The 24,831-nt window shown below is 41.9% G+C and overlaps 1 protein-coding gene across 2 annotated transcripts in view; it reads right to left on the reverse strand.

Moving 5' to 3' along the window:
- The window catches only part of LOC110501587 (inactive dipeptidyl peptidase 10), a 313,751-nt gene that overhangs the window by 30,850 nt on the left and 258,070 nt on the right, over positions 1-24,831 (reverse strand). For both annotated transcript variants that reach the window (XM_021579258.3, XM_021579259.3), the window contains exons 8-9: positions 9,402-9,522; positions 2,699-2,853 (exon numbers count right to left, since the gene is read on the reverse strand). In XM_021579258.3, the coding sequence (XP_021434933.1) occupies positions 2,699-2,853; positions 9,402-9,522 (276 nt within the window). The remainder of the gene's footprint in view (positions 1-2,698; positions 2,854-9,401; positions 9,523-24,831) is intronic.

A 24,831-nucleotide genomic window follows, 5' to 3' on the forward strand; every position in this document is an offset into this window, starting at 1 on the left:
GTCAGATGAAACCAAAATTGAACTTTTTTGCAACAATGCAAAACGTTATGTTTGGCGTAAAAGCAACACAGCTCATCACCCTGAACACACCATCCCCACTGTCAAACATGGTGGTGGCAGCATCATGGTTTGGGCCTGCTTTTCTTCAGCAGGGACAGGGAAGATGGTTAAAATTGATGGGAAGATGGATGGAGCCAAATACAGGACCATTCTGGAAGAAAACCTGATGGAGTCGGCAAAAGACCTGAGACTGGGACGGAGATTTGTCTTCCAACAAGACAATGATCCAAAACATAAAGCAAAATCTACAATGGAATGGTTCAAAAATAAACATATCCAGGTGTTAGGATGGCCAAGACAAAGTCCAGACCTGAATCCAATCGAGAATCTGTGGAAAGAACTGAAAACTGCTGTTCACAAATGCTCTCTATCCAACCTCACTGAGCTCGAGCTGTTTTGCAAGGAGGAATGGGAAAAAATTTCAGTCTCTCGATGTGCAAAACTGATAGAGACATACCCCAAGCGACTTACAGCTGTAATCGCAGCAAAAGGTGGCGCTACAAAGTATTAACTTAAGGGGGCTGAATCATTTTGCATGCCAAATTTTTCAGTTTTGATTTGTTAAAAAAGTTTGAAATATCCAATAAATGTCATTCCACTTCATGATTGTGTCCCACTTGTTGTTGATTCTTCACAAAAAAATACAGTTTTATATCTTTATGTTTGAAGCCTGAAATGTGGCAAAAGGTCGCAAAGTTCAAGGGGGCCGAATACTTTCGCAAGGCACTGTAACTCAAAGTACATTTATACTGCCGGTCAAAAGTTTTAGAACACCTACTCATGGGTTTTTATTCATTTTTACTATTTTCTACACTGTATAATAATAGTGAGGACATCAACACTATGAAATAACACATAAGGAATCATGTAGTAACCAAAAAAAGTGTTAAAGAAATCAAAATACATTTTACATTTGAGATTCTTCAAAGTAGCCACCCTTTTCCTTGATGACAGCTTTGCACACTCTTGGAATTCTCTCAACCAGCTTCAGCTGGAATGCATTTTCAACAGTCTCAGAGTTCAACAGAGTTCCCACATGTGCATTTTCTCAACCAGCTTCATGAAGTAGTCACCTGGAATGCATTTCAATTAACAGGAGTGCCTTCTAAGTTAATTTGTGGAATTTCTTTCCTTCTTATTGCGTTTGAGCCAATCAGTTGTGTTGTGCAAAATGTGTGTGTGTGTGTGTGAGGGGGGGGGGTAATACAGAAGGTAGACCTATTTGGTAAAATAAGCAAATAGAAACAACAGTCTATCATTGCTTTAAGACATGAAGGTCAGTCAATTACGGAACATTTCAATAACTTTGAAAGTTTCTTCAAGTGCAGTCCAAAAACCATCAAGCGCTAAGATGAAACTGGCTCTCATGAGGACTGCCACGGGAATGGAAGACCCAGAGTTCATTAGGATAAGTTCATTAGACTTACCAGCCTCAGATATTGCAGCTCAAATAAATGATTCACAGAGTTCAAGTAACAGACACATCTCAACATCACCATCCACTACTAAAGGACACCAATAATAAAAAGAGACTGGCTTGGGCAAAGAAACACGAGCAATGGACATTAGACAGGTGGAAATCTGTCCTTTGGTCTGGAGTTCAAATTAGAGATTTTTGGTTCCAACCGTCGTGTCTTTGTAAGACGCAGTGTTGGTGTACGGATGATCTCCGCAAGGGTATTTCCCACCGCAAAACATGGAGGAGAAGGTGTCATGGTGTGGGGCTGCTTTGCTGGTGACACTGTCTGTGATTTATTTAGAATTCAAGGCAAAATTAACCAGCCTGGCTACCACAGCATTTTGCAGCGATACGCCATTCCATCTGGATTGTGCTTAGTGGGACTATCATTTGTTTTTTAACAGGACAATGACCCAACACACCTCCAGGCTGTGTAAGGGATATTTGACCAAGAAGGAGAGTGATTGAGTGCTACATCAGATGACCTGGTCTCCACAATCACCTGACCTCAACCCAGTTGAGATGGTTTGGGATTAGTCGGACCACAGAGTGAAGGAAAAGCAGCTAACATGTTCTCAGCATATGTGGGAACTCCTTCAAGACTGTTGAAAAAGAATTCCAGGTGAAGCTGGTTGAGAGAATTCCAAGAGTGTGCAAAGCTGTCATCAAGGCAAAGGGTGGCTATTTGAAGTATCTCAAATATAAAATATATTGTTATTGGTTTAACACATTTTTGGTTACTACACATATATATATATATATATATATATATATATATATATATATATATATATACACACATACATATACACATATATATATATAATATATACTACTATATATTATTTCACCACTATTCCTATTTATTGCCTTACTTCCCTAATCTTACTACATTTGCACACACTGTATATAGACTTTTCTATTGTGTAACTGACTGGACATTTGTTTATCCCATGTGTAATTCTGTGTTGTTTGTGTCACACTGCTTTGCTCTATCTTGGCAGTTGTAACTGAGAACTTGTTCTCAACAAGGTGAAAAAAAATTATAACATTTTTTTTTTGTCTTACTGTAATCTCAGAGTACTCAGAGTTATCTTGTTCATTTGTTTCATTCCACCAATCGAAGCTAGATAGGTGGGTGGCAGCAGACAATGTACTTCTACATCATCTCAGGCTTACCTTAGGGTAGGGGTATTGCTTTCCTTTGGGGTATGAAGCGCCAGTGAAGCGAGGAAGGGCCATATTGGGCACCAGAGTGTCATTGAGGACCAGGAAGGCCAACCTCTCTCCATCCGGTGACCACCAGTGTGCTATATGTGACTGGAGAATCTCCTCTGTAAAGAGACACAAGGAATATATAACAAATATATTGCAGATCACGAGAAAATTAAATACAGAAAGTATTCATACCCCTTGACTTGTTACAGCCTGAATTCAAAATGGATTCAATATATATTTTTTCTCACCCATCTACACACACAATAATGACAAAGTAAAAACATGTTTTTAGAAATGTTTGCCTTTTGTTTTTAGGTACAGAAATATCTAATTTACCTAAGCATTTACACCCATCAGTCAATACTTTGTAGAAGCACCTTTGGCAGCGATTACAGCTTTGAGTCTTTCTGGGTAAGTATCTAAGTGTGTTCCACTCCTGGATTGTGCAACATTTGCCCATTATTCTTTTCAAAATTCTTGTAATTATTATTTTCAAAACTGTCAAATTGATTGTTGATCATTGCTAGACAACCATTAACCATTATCAGGTCTTGCTGTAGATGTTTAAGTAGATTTAAGTCAAAACTTTAGCTCAGCCACTCAGAAACATTCACTGTTTTCTTGGTAAGCAACTCCAGTGTAGATTTGGCCTTGCGCTTTAGGTTATTGTCCCGCTGAAAAGTGAATTCATCTCCCATTGTCTGGTGGAAAGCAGACTGAAACAGGTTATCCTCAAGGATTTTGCCTCTGCTTAGGTCTATTATGTTTCTTCTTCATCCTGAAAAACTCCCCAGTCCTTAGCGATTATCAGCATACCCATAGCATGATGCAGCCACCACTATGTTTGAAAATATGAAGAGTGGTACTAATGTGTTGTATTTGCCGCAAACATAATACTTTCTATTCAGGACAAAAACTTAACTTAATTAATTTTGCAGTGTTACTTAAGTGCCTTGTTGCAAACAGGATGCATGCTTTGGAATATTTGTATTCTGTACAGGCTTCCTTCTTTTCATTCTGTCAATTATCAAATCAAATGTTATTTTTCACATGCACTGAATACAACAGGTGAAATGCTTACTACAAGCCCTTCACCAACAATGCAGTTCAAGAAATACGAGTCAATAAAATATTTACTAAATAAACTAAAGTAAATTATAAAATAAAAAGTAACACAATAAAATAACGGGGCTATATACAGGGGGTACTGGTACCAAGTCAATGTGTGGGAGTACAGGTTAGTCGAGGTAATTTGTACATGAAGGTAGGGGTAAAGTGACTATGCATAGATCATACACAGCGAGTAGCAGCAGTGTAGAAACAAAGGGGGGTCAATGTAAATAGTCCGGGTGGCCATATGATTAATTGTTCAGCAGTTTTATGACTTGAGGGTAGAAGCTGTTAAGGCGCCTTTTGGACCTAGATTTGGCGCTCCGGTATTGCGTGGTAGCAGAGAGAACAGTCTATGACTTGGGTGACCGGAGACTATGACCATTTTTTGGGCCTTCCTCTGACACTGCCGAGTATATAGGTCCTGGATGGCAGGAAGCTTGGCCCCAGTGATATACTTGGCCCCAGTGATGCTTGGCCCCAGTGATGTACCCTCTGTAGCGCCACTACACTGCCAGGTCTTTGACCTCCTCCCTATAGTCTGTCCCATCGTTGTCAGTGATCAGGCCTACCACTGTTGTGTCATCAGCAAAGTTAATGATGGTGTTGGAGTCGTGCTTGGCCACGCAGTCGTGGGCAAACAGTTAGGACAGGAGGGGACTAAGCACGGACCCCTGAGGGGCCCCTGTGATGAGGATCAGGATGGCATATGTGTTGTTACCTACCCTCACCACCTGGGGGTGGCCCATCAGGAAGTCCAGAATCCAGGTGAAGAGGGAGGTGTTTAGCTTAGCTTAGTGATGAGCCTTGTAGGCACTATGGTGGTGAACGCTGAGCTGTAGTCAATGAACAGCATTGTCACATAGTAGTAGGTGTTCCTTTTGTCCAGGTGGGAAAGGGCAGTGTGGAGAGATTAAGAATGCGTCATCTGTGGATCTGTTGGGGCCGTTTGCGAATTCGATTGGGTCTAGGGTTTCCGGGATGATGTGTTGATGTGAGCCATGACAAGCCTTTCAAAGCACTTCATGGCTACCCATGTGTGAGCTACGGGGCGGTAGTCAATTAGGCAGGTTAACTTCACTTTCTTGGGCACAGGAACTATGGTGGTCTGCTTGAAACATGTAGGTATTACAGAATCGGTCAGGTAGAGGTTGGAAATGTCAGTGAAGACACTTGCCAGTTGGTCCACGCATGCTCTGAGTACACGTCCTGGTAATCCGTCTGGTCCCCCGGCCTTGTGAATATTAACCTGTTTAAAGGTCTTGCTCACATCGGCTACTGAGCGAGCATAAAAGCCATTTGGCTCATCTGGTAGGTTAGTATTGTGGATTAACTACAATGTTGTTGATCCATCGTCAGTTTTCTCCTATCACAGCCATTAAACACTAACTGTTTTAAAGATACCATTGGCCTTAAGGTGAAATCCCTGAGCAGTTTCCTTCAACACAATCCAAAGTGTAATTAATAACCATGCTCAAAGGGATAGTCAATGTCTGCTTTTTTTACCCATCTACCAATAGTTGCCCTTCTTTTGCGAGCCATTGGAAAACCTCCCTGGTCACTGCTCGACTGAGGGACAGATATTTGTATGTGTGCAGTACAGTGATGAGATAGTTATTCAAAAATCAACTTAAAACCTCTTCAGTCTACCCCCTACTTGTTTGAACATTCTGTTATAAATCGCGCAACATTTCAGCGTCCTGCTACTCATGCCAGGAATATAGTATATGCATATGATTAGTATGTGTGGATAGAAAACACTCTGAAGTTTCTAAAACTGGTTAAATCACGGCTGTGACTATAACAGAGCGTGTGTTTCATCGAAAAGCGCAAGAAAAACTGGTCACTGAAAACTGAAAAAAATATCCATGCGCCACTTGCATGTATTGCTTAAGGGACACCAAATTAAATGGGGCCGAGATTGCAATTCCTACAGCTTCCACACGATGTCGCCAGTCTTGTCAATTTCCTGGGAGTTATTTCTTGGTCAAACAAAGGAGAGAGATTCCATTCCATCCGGTCTCCGACAGGACGTCTTGGAAGAGAGATTTCCCAAACATGATTTGAAGACGTGGAGCTATTGAATACACATCGCCCCGTGTTCAACTTGATAGATTATTAACGTTTACTAATACCTAAAGTTGGATTACAAAAGTATTTCGAAGTGTTTTGTGAAAGTTTATCGTCGACTTTTTTAATTTTAAAAAATGACGCTGCGTTTTGAAACTGTGTTTTTTTCTGAATCACACAGTTTCCATAGATGGATATTTTGGGTATATATGGACCGATTTAATCGAAAAAAAAGACCCAATTGTGATGTTTATGGGGCATATAGGAGTGCCAACAAAGAAGCTCGTCAAAGGTAATGAATGTTTTATATTTTATTTCTGCTATTTGTGTAGCGCCGGCTACGCTAATTCTTTTGTTTACGTCGCCTTCAGGTATTTCGGGGTGTTGCATGCTATCAGATAATAGCTTCTCATGCTTTCGCCGAAAAGCATTTTAAAAATCTGACTTGTTGGCTAGATTCACAACGAGTGTAGCTTTAATTCAATACCCTGCATGTGTGTTTTAATGAACGTTTGAGTTTTAACGAGTACATTTAGCATTTAGCGTAGCGCATTTGCATTTCCAGGTGTCTAGTTGAGACATCTGCGTCTCAGGTAGGAGCAAGATTAAGCACAATTATTGCACACAGTGAGTTCACGCAACTTATTATGTGACTTGTTAAGCACATTTTTACATTTTTTTTTTAGGTTACCCATATCAAAGGGGTGAATACTTATTGACTCAAGACATTTCAGCTTTCACTTTGAATGAATTAGTAAACATTTTGAAAAAATAATTCCATTTTTACATTATGGGGTATTGTGTGTAAAAAAAAATCTCAGTTTAATCCATTTTAAATTCAGACTGTAACTCAACAAAATGCAGACAAAGTTGAGGGGTGTGAATACTTTCATAAGGCACTGTATTCTCCAACAAAATGGCCATGTAGTATTTCGGGCTCGATTCAACCGTATCACTGAAGTATTGCGTAAGATCCACGTTATAGAGTAATTTAAATTTAAAGGCAACGTTCCCTCATCCGTGGAGACTTCATTCACAGTTATAATGCTGCATATGGAAGTTTAGTGTGAAACACCTTGAGATAATAGTTGATATAATCATCTTTCCTGAAGTTTCCATCTGTACTGTTCCACGTGAGAAGGCCATATGTCGATAGTGTGCTAAAAAAAATAGAGAGCACTAAAGTATTGCGACAACTCAAGCATGATGTTCGAGTGCAGTTAACAGTACTTAACAGTCTGTGGCAACATAATGTCAAACATTTGAGATGTTAATTAGGTCTGATTGGGAGTCATTTAGAGAGAGAGAGAGAGAGAGAGAGAGAGAGAGAGAGAGGTGACAGGTGTGGCATATGAAGAAACTGGATAAACAGCATGCTCTTTACACAGGGGCATCTTGTGCTGGGGACAAAAAAATCAAATAATTTTGTCACATAACAAAATGCCACAGATGACTCAAGTTTTGAAGTGAGGGTGCAATTAGCATGCTGACTGCAGTATTGTCCACCAGAGCTGTTGCCCGGTAATTGATGATCATTTCTCTACCATAAACCGCCTCCAATGTAATTTTAGAGAATTTGGCAGTACATCCAAACGGCCTCAAAACCGCATATCACATGTATCCATGCCAGCCCAGGACCTCCACACATGCTTAGTTAATAGTAGTGCACATGCTTAGTTAATATGGCCCTTAATGTCCATATCAAGGCAAAAATGCCCACACAGTAAATCATTACAATGATAATTCTTCACAAAGGTACAGATGATGGAAAAATTAACAAAAATTATACACAATTGCACAGTTAAAGTAACTGCTTGCTGAAACGCTTTCTTAATCTGTGTAAAGTTTCATTTCTCCTGAGTAACATAATGGGCTGTCTTTCTCCTAAACTTAATTAGCTCTTCCCTTTTCAAATCTGCTATTTCATCACATTTATATTTAATCATTGTTTTGCATAAACTGGCATTCGGTACTAATTTAGTATTTCATTCATCCACCTACTATGTAGCTGAAGGGAAATGGAAATTTCGTTTAAAAAAATGCGGTTTGACTCCCCGACTGTGTTTGACTAATTTGATATCATCAGGAAAACATGAGGCATGTTAGAATTGTTGAAAATCACTGAACTGTGTTATTCAGTCACAAATATCTTGAGTTAAACTGAACAAAAATATAAACGCAACATGTAAAGTGTTGGTCCCATGTTGCATGAGCTGAAATAAAAGATCCAAGAAATGTTCCATGCGCACAGTGGTTGAAAAAGTACCCAATTGTAATACTTGAGTAAAAGTATAATAATAGAGAGTTACTCCAGTAAATAGAGAGTTACTCCAGTAAATAGAGAGTTACTCCAGTAAAAGTAAAAGTCACCAATAAAATGCTCCTTGAGTAAAAGTCTAAAAGTATTTGCTTCTAAATATTCTTAAGTATCAAAAGTAAATGTAATTGCTAAAATATACTTAAGTATCAAAAGTAAAAGTAGAAATAATTTTTAATTCCTTCTATTAAGCAGAGCAGACAGCACCATTTTCTTGTTTTTTAAAATGTATGTATAACCAGGGCACAATCCAACACTCAGATATCATTTACAATAGATGCATTTGTGTTGTCTTGATAAGTGTGTGAATTTGTCAATTGTTCTGTCCTGCTAAGCATTCAACATCTAACGATTACTTTTGGAAGTGAGGTAAAATGTATGAAGTAAAAAACAACATTATTTTCTTTAGGAATGTAGTGAAGTAAAAGTAAAAGTAGTTACAAATATGAATAGTAAAGTAAAGTACAGATACCCCCCAAAACTATTTAAATAGTACTTTAAAGTATTTGTACTTAAGTACTTTACACCACTGCATATGCACAACAAGCTTATTTCTCTCATACATTTGTTTACATCCCTGTTAGCAAGCATTTTTCCTTTGCCAAGATAATCCATCCACCTGACAGGTGTAGCATATCAAGAATCTGATTCAACAGCATGATCATTGCGCTGGAGACAATAGAAGGCCACTCTAACATGCACAGTTTTTCCCACAACAACATGCCACAGATGTCTCAAGTTTTGAGGCAACATGTAATTGGCATTCTGACCGCAGGAATTTCCACCACAGATGTTGCCAGAAAATGTAATGTTAACTTCTCTACCATAAGCCGCCTCCAATGTCGTTTTTTTGAATTTTGCAGTACATCACAACCGGATGGTGAAAACCGGATGGTGAAAACATTGATATATTTTGGGGTTAAGTGGGTTAAAATCTTCATAGAAGTCACAGAGGGTACAGAGGGACATGCCAAAATGCTGAATGTTGGCACTTTAGCAAGTCTTTTTATTCATATAAAAAAGCTGATAACATTTTCTGTGTGGCCTATATTAAAGGGCACTTAATTTAATATAACAGGTATTTAAGATTAAATATTGCTGCACAATGTTTACTTCAAATATCAAAGGGGTGCTAAATGTATTCTATTCGTGGAACGACCCACCTACCCTCGTACAGCCAGTCAGCGATCCCATTGAAAATGACCCCTTCCTTTCCAGACGATGTCAGTCTGAGGGAGTTGCTCTTCACATCTGATTGGTAGTAAATATTGTTCTCAAATATGTAGATCTGTGGGCACAAGGACACACAATGAGAACAGGAAAGTCATTACTGACCTATCACATTTAACCTTGGTATGACCTCTACAGGCCTGTACTGTGAAACTCAATGAAACATCAGACAACATTGACAAAAATTATGTTTTGAACCCAGAGAGAATAAACTTCTATGGTAATGTACAGTATATTCAAACACAAATACAAGGCCTACGGTAAAATCAGTTTCAACCCACTCAATTTAGCAGACATATTGAAATTCATGAAGGGGGAAATAATAACACATTTTCCATTCAGGTCTTATTCCCTGATTGGATACTGTTGAAGTGGCCTGGATTCACCCTTGTCCAGAGAAACAGCAGAAACCTAATGTCCGATTCCATCAACCTAAAGGACCTGTGTTACATAGAGCAGTGTTGAAATTAGCACCCAACTCCTCAGCCTCAGATGACTACTTTTCCCAGAACCATTCAATGTTTCTCAGCCCGCCAGCTGTCTGCATCAGCCAGACTTACATAAAGCACTGTTATGTAGTCACTTGGTCCTGGAGCTGAGCTGACCCCATCTCAAGCTCTGCAGGCCCCGCTGTTATATCAAAGACATTAAGCAAAGGCAACTTGCCTAAATCGCTTCAGTAGTGTGTGTGTGGTATAGGATTCAGCTAAAAGAGCTGCTTTTAACAGCAATGACTTGAACAGTTTGAACAGTTTCCACATCAATGTACCATCTGCTTCACTAAAAGCTGAGACTAGTTGTCCTTAAACCACAGGACAGGAGAGGAGAGGAGTGCGTTTGAAACTACGAGGCGTCTGTTAGGAAATTTGGTTATGACAGGTTTGGTTACAAGGAAGCGCAATCATAACATTTCTATATGGATTACTTTATGTTTTGGGCTTGAGTTTGTGTTCACAGATCAGCCCAGCAGAAAAACCCTTCACTTCAAGGATGCTGTTGCTGACCCACACAAACCTACTGTGTCAGTTCTGTACACGAACTGAGCATCAGTATACTTTTTTGGGCCACCAGTAATATAAAACAACTTTTCCAGTAATATCATTAAATTGTGATGTTGAGTAAACAATTATACTTTTGATTTCACCTAATTTTAATTCTGTCACCAAGATCACATGCTCAACTTCATAAAAACATGTTTTCCCATCTCAAGAGGTAAAAAAAGAAGTGCCTCTCTTCAGCTTAATTAAATAATGAAAACATTATAGAGCTCGAGATAATTATTATTATTCAATTTTTTTACTATAGGTTGTACATTGTATGGCTAGCTCCTGCTCAGCCCAGTCCAAGCTCTTCACTGTCCTGGCACCACAATGGTGGAACCAGCTTCCCCCTGAAGTGAGGACAGCAGAGTCCCTTGCCCATCTTCCGAAAACATCTGAATCCCTACCTCTTCAAAGAGTATCTTAAATAATCCCACAGCACCAACAAAAACTTTTTTTTTGTAAACTAACACTCACACTTGACTTTTTCCCCCCCTAGCTCTGACCTCGCTGACAGCTACTTTATTGCGGAAAAATGTACTTACTATGACTGTGATATTAAGATGAATGCACTAACTGTAAGTCACTCTGGATAAGAGCATCTGACTAAAATGTAAATGTAAATGTTGTGCTTCCAATGAGTGGTATTATACGGCTACACAGTGTACGGCTAGCGGTGCTATACCTAGCACTGTGTATGCAGACATAAGCCTTCTCATGCTCACTTTTCGTTGGCTCACTATATGTCAATCCCTGAAAGATTGACTTCCACATTAGTGAAAGCGTAATGGAAGATACATTCCTCTTCATCTTTAGCAGGAGGTTCAGAAAAACATTGTCGCTGTAGGACTCGATATCACCCCCTTCAAGGCCCTCTCTATTTTATTTTAACCGGGCATAGCATATATAGACTCAAAAGGTACCAAATAAAGTAACAGGGTTGATGATTTCTTCTTAAATCAGCCAAAAATCCTGTGACTGGGGAATGGAAGCTTGTTGTGTGCAACAGGGAGGGGCAAATGAATGCAAGATGAGCAAAATAAACATCTATTTGGTAAAACATTTATAGCCTATCTAGCTATGGGTAACAGATTTGACAATTCGATTAGTGTTTCTTTATAAAAATATAGGAATAGTTTCACCCATATTAAAACAAGAGTTCCGTTCACGTAACAGGCTTGACCCTTAAATGAGGGACATGCAAAAATGTTGGGGTACTTTAGCAAGTCATTATTCATCTGGAAAATCAGATTTATTGGATTCTCCATGTGGTCTATATAAAAGGGCACTTCATTTAATATAACAGGATTTTATAACCCTTAAGACTCTAAGCCCTGTCTAAGCCGGGGTAGGGGGTCTCCATATACAGTGCATTTGGAAAGTATTCAGACCCCTTGACTTTTTCCACATTTTGTTACGTTACAGCCGCATTCTAAAATTTATATTTTTTCTTCATCAATCTTTACACACAATACCCCATAATGAAATGTTTGCAAATGTATAAAAATAAAAACAGAAATACCTTACTTACATAAATATCCAGACCCTTTGCTATGATACTCGAAATTGAGCTCAGAGGCATCATGTTTCCTTTGCTCATCCTTGAGATGTTTCTACAACTTAATTGCAGTCCACCTGTGGTACATTCAATCAATTGGACATTATTTGGAAATGCACACACCTGTAAATAAATTCATAAGGTCCCACAGTTGACAGCGCATGTCAGTGCAAATACCAAGCCATGAGGTTGAAGGAATTGTCCGTAGAGCTCCGAGACAGGATTGTGTCGAGGCACATATCTGGAGAAGGGTTCCAAAAAAATTCTGCAGCATTGAAGGTCCCCAAGAACACAGTGGCCTCCATCAATTCCACCCGGGCAAACTGAGCAATCGGAGCCTTGATCAGGGAGGTGACAAAGAACTGGATGGTCACTCTGACAAAGCTCCAGAGTTCCTCTGTGGAGATGGGAGAACCTTCCAGAAGGACAACCATCTCTGCAGCACTCTACCAATCAGGCCTTTATGTTAGAGTGGCCAGACAGAAGCCACTCCTTAAAAGGCACATGAAAAAGTTTGGAGTTTACCAAAAGGCACTGAAAGACTCTCAGACCATGAGAAAACCTGCCTAAATGACCTGCCTAAATGACTACAGACCCGTAGCACGTCTATAGCCCTGAAGTGCTTTGAAAGGCTGGTAATGGCTCACATCATCACCATTATCCCAGAAACTCTAGACCCACTCCAATTTGCATACCACCCAAACAGATCCACAGATGACACAGATGATCTCGATTGCACTCCACACTGCCCTTTCCCACCTGGACAAAAGGAACACTTATGTGAGAATGCTGTTCATTGACTACAGCTCAACGTTCAACACCATAGTACCCTCAAAGCTCATCACTAAGCTAAGGATCCTGGGACTAAACACCTCCCTCTGCAACTGGATCCTGGACTTCCTGGCGGGCCGCCCCCAGGTGGAAAGGGTAGGTAGCAACACATCTGCCACGCTGATTCTCAACACTGGAGCTCCCTAGGGGTGCATGCTCAGTCCCCTCCTGTACTCCCTGTTCACCCACGACTGCATGGCCAGGCACGACTCCAACACCATCATTACGTTTGCAGACAACACAACAGTGGAAGGCCTGATCACCGACAGTGACAAGACAGCCCATAGGGAGGTCAGAGACCTGGCTGGGTGGTGCCAGAATAACAACCTATCCCTCAACATAACCAAGACTAAGGAGATGATTGTGGACTACAGGAAAAGGAGGACCGAGCACGCCCCCATTCTCATCGACGGTACTGTAGTGGAGTAGGTTGAGAGCTTCAAGTTCCTTGGTGTCCACATCAACAACAAACTAGAACGGTCCAAACACACCAAGACAGTCGTGAAGAGGGCACGACAAAGCCTATTCCCCCTGAGGAAACTAAAAAGATTTGGCATGTGTCCTGAGATCCTCAAAAGGTTTTATAGCTGCAACATCGAGAGCATCCTGACCGGTTGCATCACTGCCTGCTACGGCAATTGCTCGGCCTCCGACCGCAAGGCACTACAGAGGGTAGCGCGTCCGGGTCAGTACATCACTGGGGCTAAGCTGCCTGCCATCCAGGTACTCTACACCGGACAGTGTCAGAGGAAGGCCCTAAATTTTGTCAAAGACCCCAGCTTCCCCAGTCATAGACTGTTCTCTCTAATACTGCATGGTCAAGCAGTACCGGAATGTCTAGGACAAAAAGGCTTCTCAACGGTTTTTACCCCCAAGCCATAAGACTCCTGAACAGGTAATCAAAATTGCTACCCAGACTATTATCATTTTGTCCCTCCCCCCAACCCCTCTTTTACGCTGATGCTACTCTCTGTTTATCATATATGCATAGTCCCTTTAACTATACCTTCATGTACATACTACCTCAATTGGGCCGATCTACCAGTGCTCCCGCACATTGGCTAATCGGGCTATCTGCATTGTGTCCCGCCACCCACCACCCGCCAACCCTTCGTTTACGCTACTGCTACTCTCTGTTCATCATTTATGCATAGTCACTTTAACCATATTTACATGCACTTACTACCTCAATCAGCCTGACTAACAAACGTCTGTATAAAGCCTTGCTACTGTTATTTTCAACAGTTTTTTTACTGTTGTTTTATTTCTTTACTTACCTATTGTTTACCTAATACCTTTTGTGTGCTATTGGTTAGAGCCTGTAAGTAAGCATTTCACTGTAAGGTATACATACACCTGGTGTATTTGGGGCACGTGACAAATAACATTTGATTTGATTTTGACATGGATAGAGCAGGTGTTCCTAATATTTTGAACACTCAGTGTACATTTTACAAACATTTACAGTATATATACACATTTTCAATATATATGTTGGAATCTATTTCAAATGTATTAAATAAATGTTTTTCAAATACATTATTTTGCCATTGTATTTTTTTCCCATATGGGCATAGAAGATATGTGTACTAGCAGTATCATCTATTCATAAGATACACTTATGGCTAATGATGCAGCGTATGCCACTCGAGAGTCCCGCATGCCTGCACATCTGTCTGCCTCTCACCCCTCATCACCAGTAATGGCCCTCTAATGGAGGTGAGTTTGATTTATGCCCAAATCAACCACACAGAATGTTCCAAATGTAGACAAGAAGCCACTAATATACTTAAGCCTGTTAGATGTTGACAAAAGGCTGTATGTTGGAATCAATCATCTAATTTGGCTGATTTCCATTTGAAAATGAACTGGAGTTTCTCTTTCAAATACTTGTATCAGAATCTCACATATGGGGACATTCCCTTCATGGCTGGACCACAGGGAAGATCCAATTACACGTCTGTCATATACAGACAGGAAGCATGGCGAATAATGGGGAACCCCACTCCTTATAAGGTGCTACGATCCCGCGCTCTAGTCATTATTGTTTTCTACCTTACGGAAATCACAAGCTCTCTCTACAGTGAACATCTTATGGTCCAAGCTCCAACATGCAGGGCTAAGTGAAATAAAATAATGAAAAAAATAATAAAATGTAGCAGTAAAAAATACATCGATAGAAATAAAATAGAACTATATACAACAACTGTAGCAGTGATTAATAAGTAAAATGTCCATTGGAGTGGGGATTGACCATAGGGGGAGCAGCTGGACCATTGAGGACGTGTGGGGACCAAGTGAAATAAACAACAACTCTGACCCCAGTGCAACTGTAGATCCAAGTCACTAGGTACCACTGTAAAGGACATTACGCAGCTTGTTTAGTGATTACTACTTCCTCCTAATTTGGCTCCCCGATGCTCAAACCCAGGACTTCTACCTTGCTAGCATACATAACCACCCTCCGTAAGTGTTTTACCAGTCGGCACCACTCGAAAAGCCAGCTATTTGCTGGTGCAAGTGGGGACACATCAGGCTAAGGAGTAAGTTATTCACATCAGCATATGCTACATTCAATCCTCAAACTTACTCAACAGCGACCCCAGCGTTGAGCTCAATGCAACTGTAGATGAAACATGTCAATATGAATAAATGAAACTAAGACATATCAAGAGATTAACTCAAAAGCATGAATTCATTCATTTTGATGAACTTCACAAATAAAACAGGATATATTTTCTTACTCTGTTACACTTAGAGTTAGCTTTATCCGCTAGCTTCTTCTAACTGTACTTTGTAGCATTACTTATCGCCTCGTCTAGCTTACCAGCGCCCTCTCGAGCTAGGCTGACGATTTTTTTACATCTCTGGGAGAGTTTTAGCATGTAGAGCAACTCTCCGGCTAACGACGTCCCTACCTCATGGTCAGGCTTGATGAGGCCAAATTGTCCTGGGGCATCCCTTTTCCAGCCGAATGGACACTAAGGGCTTTTCTAGCCTGGACAAGCAGCGCATGGAGGAGTCTGGGTTTTACAGCCCTGGCTATGGAGCCTACTGTCAGAATTAGGGCAGTAGTGTATTTATACAGGCACTCCAGTTATCAGTTCCTTCATAACACTGCAGCAGCAGTCCTAGCCCCCTAGCTAATGAGAGGGGCAGCACACAGCACTGGTGGCTTCCTGCCCCAACCTCTCTCTAGTTTGGCATATCCATCTCTCCCCAACTTGTGGTACTAGAGAGACACTCCTTTGTTTTCCTAACCTATCCCCTGTGCAGCCGCTCATCGTTCCAACCCGCTGACAGCAGTAGCACTCCCCAGCACTCCCCCGAGTGCCCTCCCTATCAAGGCTCTCCCCCGACACCTTTAGGTTCCAGCCGGGACCAGAAGACAATATGATTCAGACAGGAGCAGGATGACAGAACATCAGTTGCCCTCAAGCACCATTCCCGTTCAGTGCTCTCAGCATCTTTCCTCCTTATAATATTTTTCCATGTTGCATCCAGGCGCCTTGCCAAAAGAGGCGACTCTTTGGCACGCCGCCAGAGGGCACGGTTGCCTCGGCGAATGAGAGTCTCAGCGCCTGAAAGGCACCCCACCAAGTTGGTGGAGATCTGTCACGCATAGTGGGTATAGTCGCTTGGGGACAACAGTCTTCAGCCAGCTACCTGCAACGCAATCTCTGCAACTTCAGTTTTAGTGGCCTACGGCGACTCAGCTCTATTCTTAGAGGATTGTGCTATTGAGCTAGGGACCATTCAGTACGTTGGAAATGCTACTTCCTCTCTTCCCAAAGGAAGTGCCATTGCACCTCACTGTCCCGTTCTGTTGTACCCTGCATTTGGTTCACAGGAGAGGGGCCAAAGCTGACCAGATATAGCTGTCCTGCTCTAAGAATAGGAAGTCACGAGACCAGTTGTGCCGCTTTTATTCTTCTGGGTTGCACTGTTGGCTGGAAGATTGCTTTCTTCCCCCAGAATGTTAGATGTAGCAGGCACCCTCCCTTCTGTTTTCAGTAGATATAGCTGTTCATGAGCGTTGTCTCCTATCGCTCACAACCAACCATTGACGCACAAATGGAGATACTCCATCCCCATTCATACACACTGTCTCTCTGATTTGGCCAGTGTAGGAGGGAATTCTTTGACTACAGCCCGACCACTCGGTCTTTAGACAATCTGATGGTCCAGGGGCCCCCTTCCAAACATGCACTGCTACAGTTAAGTGTGTTCAAGAGATTCTGAAACAAATCGTTCTGAAACAAATCATTATGTTCTGTTCTAATAGATAACTTCTTTCTATACCGGTTGGCAGTTGTCACGCCCTGACCATAGTTTGCTTTGTATGTTTCTATATTTTGTTTGGTCATGGTGTGATCTGAGTGGGCATTCTATGTTGGATGTCTAGTTTGTCTGTTTCTGTGTTTGGCCTGATATGGTTCTCAATCAGAGGCAGGTGTTAGTCGTTGTCTCTGATTGGGAACCATATTTAGGTAGCCTGTTTTGTCATTGTGGTGGATTGTCTATGTGTAGTGTTTGTGTCAACACGATTGTTCATTAGCTTCACGGTTGTCACTTTGTTGTTTTGTAATGTTCAGTTGTTCCCATTAAAATGACGAACATTTACCACGCCGCATCTTGGTCCTCCTCTCTATCTCCAGACAACATCCATGACAGCAGTCCCCTCCATTGCTCTAGGGAAGGGGTGCGTTACTCACGTTTAACCTCCAAGTCTATGGTCCCATCTCGGGCCCTGTCAGTCTTGTTGAGATTTATTTTAGCAGCTGTTCAGCCAACGTTAGGCATCCACTTTCCCCCCCTGTGACAAAGTATGTAGCAATGTAGCAAAATTTGAAATGTTGTTTATATTTGTATTTATTTTTGGTAATTTGTACCCCAATTTCGTGAAGTCCAATTGGTAGTTACAGTCTTGTCCCATCGCTGCAACTCTCGTACAGTCTTGGGAGAGGCAAAGGTCGAAAGCCATGGCTCCTCCGAAACACGACCCCGCCAAGCCGCACTGCTTCTTGACACACTGCTCGCTTAACCCGGAAGCCAGCTGCTCCAATGTGTAGAAGGAAACACCGTACAGCTGGCGATCGACGTTAGCGTGCATGCACCCGGCCGCCACAAGAAGTTGCTTGAGCGTGATGGGACAGACATCCCTGCCGGCCAAACCCTCCCCTAAACCAGATGACTCTGGGCCAATTGTGTGCCACCTCATGGGTCTCCCGGTTGTGGCGTCTGCGACACAGACCAGGATCAAACCCAAATCTGTAGTGACGCCTCTAGCACTTCGATGCAGTGCCTTAACCTGCTGCCCCACTCGGGAGGCCCAAATTATTTTAATTTTTTTTACATTGGATAAAAGTAGACACTCAGAGCGAGAAAATAGTATATCACACACTACAGTTGAGGAACAATGGGAAAGTAATTCTGTATTGAAAGTTGATAAACATAACCTCACTTTTGAGAAAATGTTCTTCTTTGCCTACACCCATTCAGCATCATTCACACCCTTTTACGCTTTAGCCACCCAGCTCTTTAAGGATTCACATGTGAGGCCATGTACTAAACAACCAAAGAATTTCAAGACTAAAGGCTGGTTTATATTACAGGTGTGTTCGTAAATTCAATCTGGAATGTCAGAGTGCTCAGAGTACGCTCTGGGCATTCGTAAACTCAAAGCGTTGTCAGATTGTCTGTTCGTAAATCCAAGGATTAGGGTTGATCTAAGCGTTCTGACCTAACAACAGCAGTCAAGCACCCTAAGCTAACTGGCTAATGTTGGCTAGCTTGCTAGCTACTTCCAGACACAAATGAGATAACAGCTCACTCTGACCATTTTACTTGCCCTAGCAGAGCTGGTTAGGCTGTTTTGATGTTATCCAGAGGGTTGGTGACTGCAACTGTGCTGCTAGCAACAATTTAATTGCGCTTTTTTTGCCAACGTTTTACTGACACTGGCCATATTCAACAGGTGTTGAGCGTTCACAAATTCGTCAGTTATTCTGCGCTCTGGCACACTCTGGCACAAAATTTACCAGCTATGTCTATTGACAGATGTCGCAGTGTCATCATGAACATTCTATTGAAATGGTTACTTGCATAGTGGAGTCTTCGTTTAGACAGGTAACGTTAGCTAGCTAGCTAAACAATGAACCATTATCCAAACACATAACGTTTCTACTCTGCATGAATCTGCAGGTAACTAACAAACCAAGTTCAATGTTAGCTAGCTAACTAACATTAGGCTATAACTAGCAATGCAAATGGCTCTGTGATATGAATAATATCACAACACAGATCATACACGTAACATTAGCTAGCGAGCCAGCAAGCTAACATTAGCCAACTAGCTAACAGGATACTTTAACTTGAAATGAAAACAATTTTCTGACTAAATTAGAATTGTGTAATATCTGAAAATGCAGCTAGCTAGACTATCTTACCCATATACATGGATGGACTACCTGGCCTGATGATTCCTTGCTGTCCCCAGACCACCTGGTCATGCTGCTGCTCCAGTTTCAACTGCCTGCGGCTATGGAACCCTGACCTGTTCACCGGATGTGTTACCTGACCCAGACCTGCTGTTTTCAACTCTCTAGAGACAGCAGCAGTGGTAGTGATACTCTGAATGATCAGCTATGAAAAGCCAACTGACATTTACTCCTGAGGTGTTGACCTGTTTCACCCTCGACAACCACTGTGATTATTGTTATTTGACCCTGCTGGTCATCTATGAACATTTGAACATCTTGGCCATGTTCTGTTATAATCTCCAACCGGCACAGCCAGAAGAGGACGGGCCACTCCGCATAGATTGGTTCCTCTCCAGGTTTCTTCCTAGGTTCTGGCCTTTCTAGTGAGTTTTTCCTAGCCACCGTGCTTCTACACCTGCATTGCTTGCTGTTTGGGGTTTTAGGCTGGGTTTCTGTAAAGCACTTTGTGACATCAGCTGATGTAAAAAGGGCTTTAAAAATACATTTGATTGATTGGACGCTTCTCCCTCTCTGTCACGGATGCCATGTTTGCCTTAGTTTGAAGATGTAATCCGGAAACAGGTGTTTTATACCACAACCTTCTTATGTGTGTTCTCTTTTCAACTCTGTCTGCATATGTGCAATCAAACGGCAGAATTTTCTCGATCTCCTTAGCTATCATACTCTAATTCCACCATGCATTCTACTGATTTCAAAACTCGGACCTCCAGAAAGTGGAGAGCTACACCTTTGCAGCTCTACTACGAGATGTCTTTCAAAAAATCTGTGTTAGGGTCTCCACTACAGCTCTGTATGGGTTCTGACTGACAGTTGTTCTGAAGTTGAGCACCACGCATGACAAGAAGTTGCACCCATCCCTCTAATTGGGCAATTTTTGCAATTGTTTTTGTTGTCTGAGTGAGGGACATGCTGTAAATTAGGACTCGATTATCTGTTTGTTTATTTTCTTACTTAAGTTTTTTACAATTCAGCTTTGTTGCAGAGGGGCTCATAAGTAAGCATTTCACGGTAATGACTACACCTGTTGTATTCGGTGCATGTGACAAATAAAATAGGATTTGTTTAGATTTTTAAAAGATGAGATGTTGAGGACTATAATAAATACTACTTTGATATTATGATCACTACGTTTCGATGTAGAGTTAGTTACAAGATGACATGGCATCATAACCTGGGCTGTCCTGAACAGAATGAGCCAGTTTGTTAAATTGTGAAGAGAATTTGCCGCAGACCACGCATCTGACTCCAATCTATATTAACCAAAATTATGATCTGTTCTCTGAATTGCATTGTGAAAGTCTAATACGGTAAGATCGTATTTTATAATTTAGCCAGTCACGTTGGTAATAGAACAAGCTTTCAAATTATGTCCACCTGACCCAGATTGTGATTTATAATGGACCGTTTTGGATTGCGTAAACAACATTAATTGTGTAGAGGCGGGCATGCAGGGCTGTGTTCCACACAAAACAACAACAAATGTGCTTGCACTAGTTCCTCAATGGCACAGCCAAGAGAGCTAAAAAAAGCATATTATAGTTGAAGACTTGTTTGAGTCATTGAAATTGCTTAGGAACTGTGCACACTTTGGTGAGGTGTATGGCCACTTGGAAACACCAGTTAGACCTGCGGCGTGCCGAGGTTATGCATTTCCATAATTCTTCTGTAAGAAACATTTCAATTTAGCCCTTTCCATATAGACCAATTCCCATCTGTTTAAGGGCTTAAGTTTGGATCCATTTTTGAGTTTTCCCATCTGTTTGGACGGAGTTGGGCTAGACAGAAAAGCTACCACCTGCTCTACGCATATGTCCCTTAGTTTGGGGCCTCTGAGGGATGAGTCTTTCCCCATATGTGAGATACCGAAACAAGTATTTGAAAGAGAACTTATGGTTACTTGAGTAACCCCGTTACTCTGATATTATGAATGAGGTACTGTATCTCACCGCGTTCCCCTTCTCGTTATGTGTAAGGAAGAAAACATATGCTTCATAATCAGTACAGGGTGGGATTGTGGGGCCTTATAAGAAGTGGGGTTCCCCACTATCCACCATGCCGCCTATCTGTCTACGAAAGATGTTGTGTGATTGGAGCTTCCTCGTGTTCCCGTCTCGAAGGGTGTGTCCCCATATGTGCGACACCTCACTCAGAGAACAGGGGTTACACAAGTAAGACAATGCAAGGGTCATTTAGCATTCTAAATCAACCTGCTTATGCTGTTTCCAACATTTCAGAAAGGCTGGCCTCCCGTTTTAGTTCAGGTGCATTTTGGATGCCACTTGCCCCTGGATTAGAATAATAGGGTTCTGGGGTCTTGGTTCGAAAAACTGCTTTATTGTATCACATTTTTTGGGGATAACATAATGATCCTGCCATTAGTTTCTCCATGATATCGGACAAATACATTCACCTTCTTGGCACTTTATGGGTGGCAGGTGGCCTAGTGGTTAGAGTGTTCGTTGGGCCAGTAACCGAATGGTTGCTGGATTGAATCCTCAAGCTAACAAGGTAAAAATCTGTCATTCTGCCCCAGAACAAGGCAGTAAACCCACTGTTCCCTGGTAGGCTGTCATTGTATATCTGACTTTGTTCTTAACTGACTTACCTAGTTAAATAAAGCTTCAATAAAAACATTTAGATACAGCAGTGCGCCCACTATCCAAATGGATAGTACTAGGTTTGAATCAAACATGACCCAATTTCATAATATTTGGTGTCAGAAGTGGGATCCTACACATGTGAGACCATCAGAACTGTGTCTGAGCAGCCTTATGTAAAAGCTTAAAAGAAGCCTTCCGGAGGTGATGGGGCAATGTGGTTAATCCTGCTCCGGAGCTTCACTACGAAGTACTACAAAATGAGCAGATGTTACATAAATAGTCAGGCTTGGAGGAAATGGAAATGGTCTACATTTAAATGGCACACTGAATGTCAAATTAGTATAGGTTATTTCAGGTGTACTTGGCATTTCACTACTGATTGTTATCGTTTATCAAATATCATCTTTCCAATAATCTGACTGAAAGCTGTCAACATGTTTGAATGTCCACTAGAAGTGAATTGCCAAAAAGGGCCAGACATTCACCTTTACAACAGGAAAATACTTCAAAACCAGCACCTCATAATTTTGTGACTTATAAGGGCCAAAGGAATTCTTTGATGCAAATGTTTTAAAGGCCAGGTAACTTGGTTGACCTTTTAACCCAAGACAAGCGGTTGAGTAGCTATTATCTATACATTCTGGCCTCACATGTAATTCACTCAAACATACATTTTCATGTAAGAAAGATAAATATCAAATCAAATTGTTTTGGTCACATAAGCAGATGTTAATGCGAGTGTAGCAAAATGCTTGTGCTTCTAGTTCTGACAGTGCAGTAATATCTAACAAGTAATCTAACAATTCCCTAACAACTACCTAACACACAAATCTAAAGGGGTGAATGAGAATATGTACATGTAATATATGGATGAGCGATGGCCCGAGCGGTTATAGGCAAGGTGCAATAGATGGTATAAAATACAGTATATAAACGTGATATGAGTAATGTAAGATATGTAAACATTATTTAAGTGGCATTAATTAAAGTGGGATTGTTTAAAGTGACTAGTGATCCATTTATTAAAGTGTCCAGTGATGGGGTCTCAATGTAGGCAGCAGCCTCTCTAGTTAGTGATTGCTGTTTAGCAGTCTGATGGCCTTGAGATAGAAGCTGTTTTTCAATCTCTTTTCAAAGTCCCAGGTTTGATTAACTGTTGCGCCTTCTTCACCACACTGTCTGTGTGGGTGGACCATTTCAGTTTGTCTGTGATGTGCACGCCCAGGAACATAAAACTTTCCACCTTGTCCGCTGCTGTCCCTTCGGTGTGGATAGGGGCGGTGCTCCCTCTGCTCTTTCCTGAAGTCCACGATCATCTCCTTGGTTGTTTTGTTGACGTTGAGTGAGAGGTTGTTTTCCTTCCACCACCTCCTCCCTGTAGGCTGTCTCGTCGTTGTTGGTGATCAAGCCCACTACTGTTGTGTCGTCTGCAAACTTGATGATTGAGGTGGAGGCGTGCATGGCCACGTAGTCGTGGGTGAACAGGGAATATAGGAGAGGGCTGAGCACACACCCTTGTGGGGCCCCAGCATTGAGGGTCAGCGAAGTGGAGATGTTGGTTGGAGGCCCTTCAGAAAGTCCAGGACCCAGTTGCACAGGGCGGGGTTGAGACCCAGGGCCTCTAGCTTGATGATGAGCTTGGAGGGTACTATGATGTTGAATGCTGAGCTCTTGTCAAATGAACAGTATTCTTACATAAGTATTATTTTTGTCCAGATGGGGTAGAGCAGTTGGTGGTGGGACGGCGTTTGCATCATCTGTGGACCTGTTGGGGCGGTATGCAAGCTGAAGTGGGTCTAGGGTGGCCGTTAAAGTGGCGGTGATGTGATCCTGGACGAGCCTCTCAAAGCACTTCATGATGACGGAAGTGAGTGCTACGAGGCGGTAGTTGTTTAGATCAGTTATCTTTGCCTTCTTGGGTACAGGAACAATGGTAGCCATCTTGAAGCATGTGGGGACAACTGACTGGGATAGGGAGCGATTGAATATGTCTGTAAACACACCAGCCAGCTGGTCTGAGCATGCTCTGAGGACGCGGCTAGTGATGCCGTCTGGGCCAGCAGCCTTGTGAGGGTTAACACGTTTAAATGTTTTACTCACGTCAGCCATGGAGAAGGAGGGGGGGTGCAGTCTTTGTAAGTGAGCAGCGATAGTGGCACTGTTTTATCCTCAAAGCGGGCAAAGAAGGTGTTTAGTTTGTCTGGAAGCGTGACGGCTGTGTCTGTGAAGTGGCTGTTTTTGTAGTCCGTGATTTCCTGTAGACCCTGCCACATAAGTTTCGTGCCTGAGCTGTTGAATTACAACTCCATCTTTTCACTGTACCGGCATTTCACTTGTTTGATTGCCTTGAGGAGGGAATAACTACGCTGTTTATATTCAGCCATATTTCCAGACCTCTTTCCATGGTTAAATATGGTGGATCGTGCTTTCAGTTTTGCGCGAATGCTGCCATCCATCCACGGTTTCTGGTTAGGGTAGGTTTTACTAGTCACAGTGGGTACAACATCTCCAATACACTTCTTTATAAACGCACTCACCAAGTCAGCGTATAGATCAATGTTGTTCTCTGAGGCTGACTGGAACATATTCCAGTCCGCGTGATCAAAACAATCTTGAAGCGTGGCTTCTGATTGATCAGTCCAGCGTTGAATGGTTCTCGTCACTGGTTAATCCTGTTTGAGTTTCTGCCTATAAGACGGTAAGAGCAAGATGGCGTCGTGATTGGATTTGCCAAAGGGAGGGCGGGGGAGGGCTTTGTATGCATCACGGAAGTAAGAGTAACAGTGGTCGGGAGTATTAGCCATGCGTGTCATGCAATCAATATGCTGATAGAAT

This window comes from Oncorhynchus mykiss, chromosome 22 (assembly GCF_057628025.1).
Source record: "Oncorhynchus mykiss isolate SJ-2025 chromosome 22, ASM5762802v1, whole genome shotgun sequence".
Lineage (NCBI taxonomy): Eukaryota > Metazoa > Chordata > Actinopteri > Salmoniformes > Salmonidae > Oncorhynchus > Oncorhynchus mykiss.